Below are 2,734 nucleotides of genomic sequence, written 5' to 3' on the forward strand. Positions count from 1 at the left end.
CGCAGGGGGGGCGGGGGGGGAGCTGGGAGAGACTCCCAACGCTCCCTACCCATCCCTGCAGCCTCTGGACTGCACAGTTCTCTGAAATCCCACCCCATGCACTGATGCACACATGTGGCTGAGATATGCACATGCCTGTGCGTAAACACAGCAGTGCACACACACAGCAGTGCACACAGATGAACACTCCAGACACACAGGGATGCATACAGGGATACACACATATGCACGCACAACAGTAACACGAATACCCTCATATATACACACACACACACACACACACACACACACACACACACACACACACACACACACACTATGCACACAGGTGCACACACTGAACACACAGGGATAAACACAGATAGACACATGCACGCACACAGGGATGCACACCCACACACACCCCCCAGCAAGAACATGGCCAGGGCCTGAGCAGTTTCTCTCCCCTCCTTCCAAAGACCCCTCCCCACCCCAACAGCCCATGTGCCCCATCCTCCAGCCCTGCTGGGGTCCCCACAGCTCCTCACTCTTTTCATCAGACGAGAGGATCTGGAAGGCCTGGACATGGGCGACAGCTCGGTGCCTTTCCTCACACATGTTCTGGCAGGCCGTGTATGGGTACTCCTCCTCTGGGGTCAGACCTGTGGAAGGGGAAGGAGAGTCAGCAGGGGAGGCCTGGAGGGGGTCTGTGCTGAGCATCATTTTACAAGGGCTCTGATCTCAGCCAGGGAGTCTTTGCACTTGGTGCTCTGTTCTCAACCTGAGGGGGTTGGGGGTGGGAAGGTCTGTGCAGTTCCTGGTCCTACAGGGTGCTTATCTCAGTCTGGGGGTCTGCACAGCACCTGGTGCTATAGGGACTCTGATGTCAGCCTAGGGGGTCTGCACTGTGCCTGGTGCTATATAGGGGCCCTGATCTCAGCCTGGAGGGTCTGTGCATTGCTCTGCTGCATGGAATGGGAGTAAATGAGCCCAGGGAGCGATGAGGCCAAGCCCCCACCTACCGTACATCCAGGCAACAGTGAATGCAACCCAGGGGAAGGCGCCTTCACAGGCCACCTGCAGCCGGCTGCAGTCCAGCACCTCTGCAAGGCAATACACCCTGGAGTCAGGACCCTGCTCCTGTACTGGGGGCTCCCCTTGCCACTCCACTCCCCTGGCCTGGGGTCCCCCAGCCTCAGGCATCTCCCTGGTCCCCAGCTCCCCCAGGGTGCACAGCTCCCCCCTCTGCTGCCCTCTGGAACCATCCGCCTCCCCCCAGAAAGCCCCAGCCCCCTTCCAGCAAGGGCCTCGTACGCTGCACAGAGAGGTTGTAGAGCTCCTGGTGCCGGATGAACCAGAGCGACTCGATGTTGGCGACTGCGGCAAAGGCCCAACAGGAACCGCACTGGCCCTGGGAGAAGGGGGACAGGACAGGGGGTTGGCTGGGAGCCTTGTGGGGGGAGGCTGCTTGGTAGTAGAAGGGGGGTGCTCCCACCAACATCAAGCTTCCTCATGATGGTGCCCCTCACTCCCAATCCACAGTCCCCTCCCATCCCCCAGCCCTGTTGCTGCCCCTCACTCCCAACCCGCAGCCACCAGGTGCTCTCCTGCCCTGATGGTGCCCCTCACTCCTGACCCAGAGCCCCTCACCCCCACCCAGCCCCACCAGGGCCCCTCATTCCTGACCTGCAGCCCGCAAACTCTCTCCAGCCCTGATAGCACCCCTCTCTTCCTACTCATAGCTCCCTGGCCACCCCTGCACTACTGGTGCCTCTCACTCCTGAACTGTAGCTCCAAAACCCTCCACACGCAGGGCGATGGTGCCCTCACTCCTGACCCACAGCCCTTCCCCAGCCCTGCCACTGCCTCTCACTCTGGACCCACAGTCTCTGCCAGCCCTGCTGGTGCCCCTCACTCCCAACCCGCAGCTCTTGCCCTGCTCCCCCCACTCCAGTCCCCCCTACCTGGTCTTTGGCAGGTGTGACAGCCCCTGCCTTCCTCCAGTCACAGCTGGGAGGTGCTGGCTTGCTGGGAGCCAGCGCAGAGGGGCGTGGGGCATGGCCAGGCATGGGGCTCAGCAGTTGTGCCCGGAACTCCTCCTCTGGGAAGAACGCAGACAGAGCTGAGCCGGGGACATGGGGTTGGGGCTCAGGGAGCAGAGGTCAGGAGTGGTGTGTGCATCCATGTGTAGCCCTGCATGTACATGTGAGCAACCCTGTGTGTGTGCATATGTGTGCATCTTTGTGCATTGCTGGAGATATCTGTGTGCATCCTTGTGTGTGTGTGTATGTGTGTAGGTGTGTGCGTGCCATGTGCATCTGTGTGTATCCCTGTATGCGTGAATCTGTGCTTCCCTGTGTGTGTGCCTGTGTGTATCTGTGTGCATCCTTGTGTGTTCTTTGTGCATCTGTATGCATCCCCATGTGCGTGCTCCTCTGTAGAACCCTGTGTGTGTGCATGTGTGCATCCCTGTGTGTGTGCATGTGTGTATATGGGTGTATCCATGTGCACATCAGATGTATATCTGTATGCATCCTTGTGTATGTGGTGTGTGCTTCAGTGTGCACCCCTGTGTGCGTGCCTGCCTCAGGGCTACAGGGGCAGTGCTCAACTGTGGGGGTCACTGGGGGAAGCCAAGCAGGCTGCTGGGCTTCCAGGGAAGTTGGGGAGGTTGGGGGCTGGTGGGGGATTTGGGGGCCTGCGGGTTGTGGGTCCAGCTAGAAGCCAGGAGACGGGGCTTGGGGCACAGGGTCTG

General features: G+C 60.0%; 1 protein-coding gene across 2 annotated transcripts in view; it reads right to left on the reverse strand.

The window, feature by feature from the left end:
- CTSW (cathepsin W) overlaps window positions 1–2,734 on the reverse strand; it is a 15,103-nt gene that overhangs the window by 3,816 nt on the left and 8,553 nt on the right. For both annotated transcript variants that reach the window (XM_019523417.1, XM_019523414.1), the window contains exons 4-7: window positions 1,944–2,080; window positions 1,294–1,390; window positions 1,002–1,082; window positions 528–641 (exon numbers count right to left, since the gene is read on the reverse strand). In XM_019523417.1, coding sequence (XP_019378962.1) covers window positions 528–641; window positions 1,002–1,082; window positions 1,294–1,390; window positions 1,944–2,080 — 429 coding nt within the window. The remainder of the gene's footprint in view (window positions 1–527; window positions 642–1,001; window positions 1,083–1,293; window positions 1,391–1,943; window positions 2,081–2,734) is intronic.

This window comes from Gavialis gangeticus, unplaced genomic scaffold (genome assembly GCF_001723915.1).
Source record: "Gavialis gangeticus isolate Ggan-Ray unplaced genomic scaffold, GavGan_comp1, whole genome shotgun sequence".
Lineage (NCBI taxonomy): Eukaryota > Metazoa > Chordata > Crocodylia > Gavialidae > Gavialis > Gavialis gangeticus.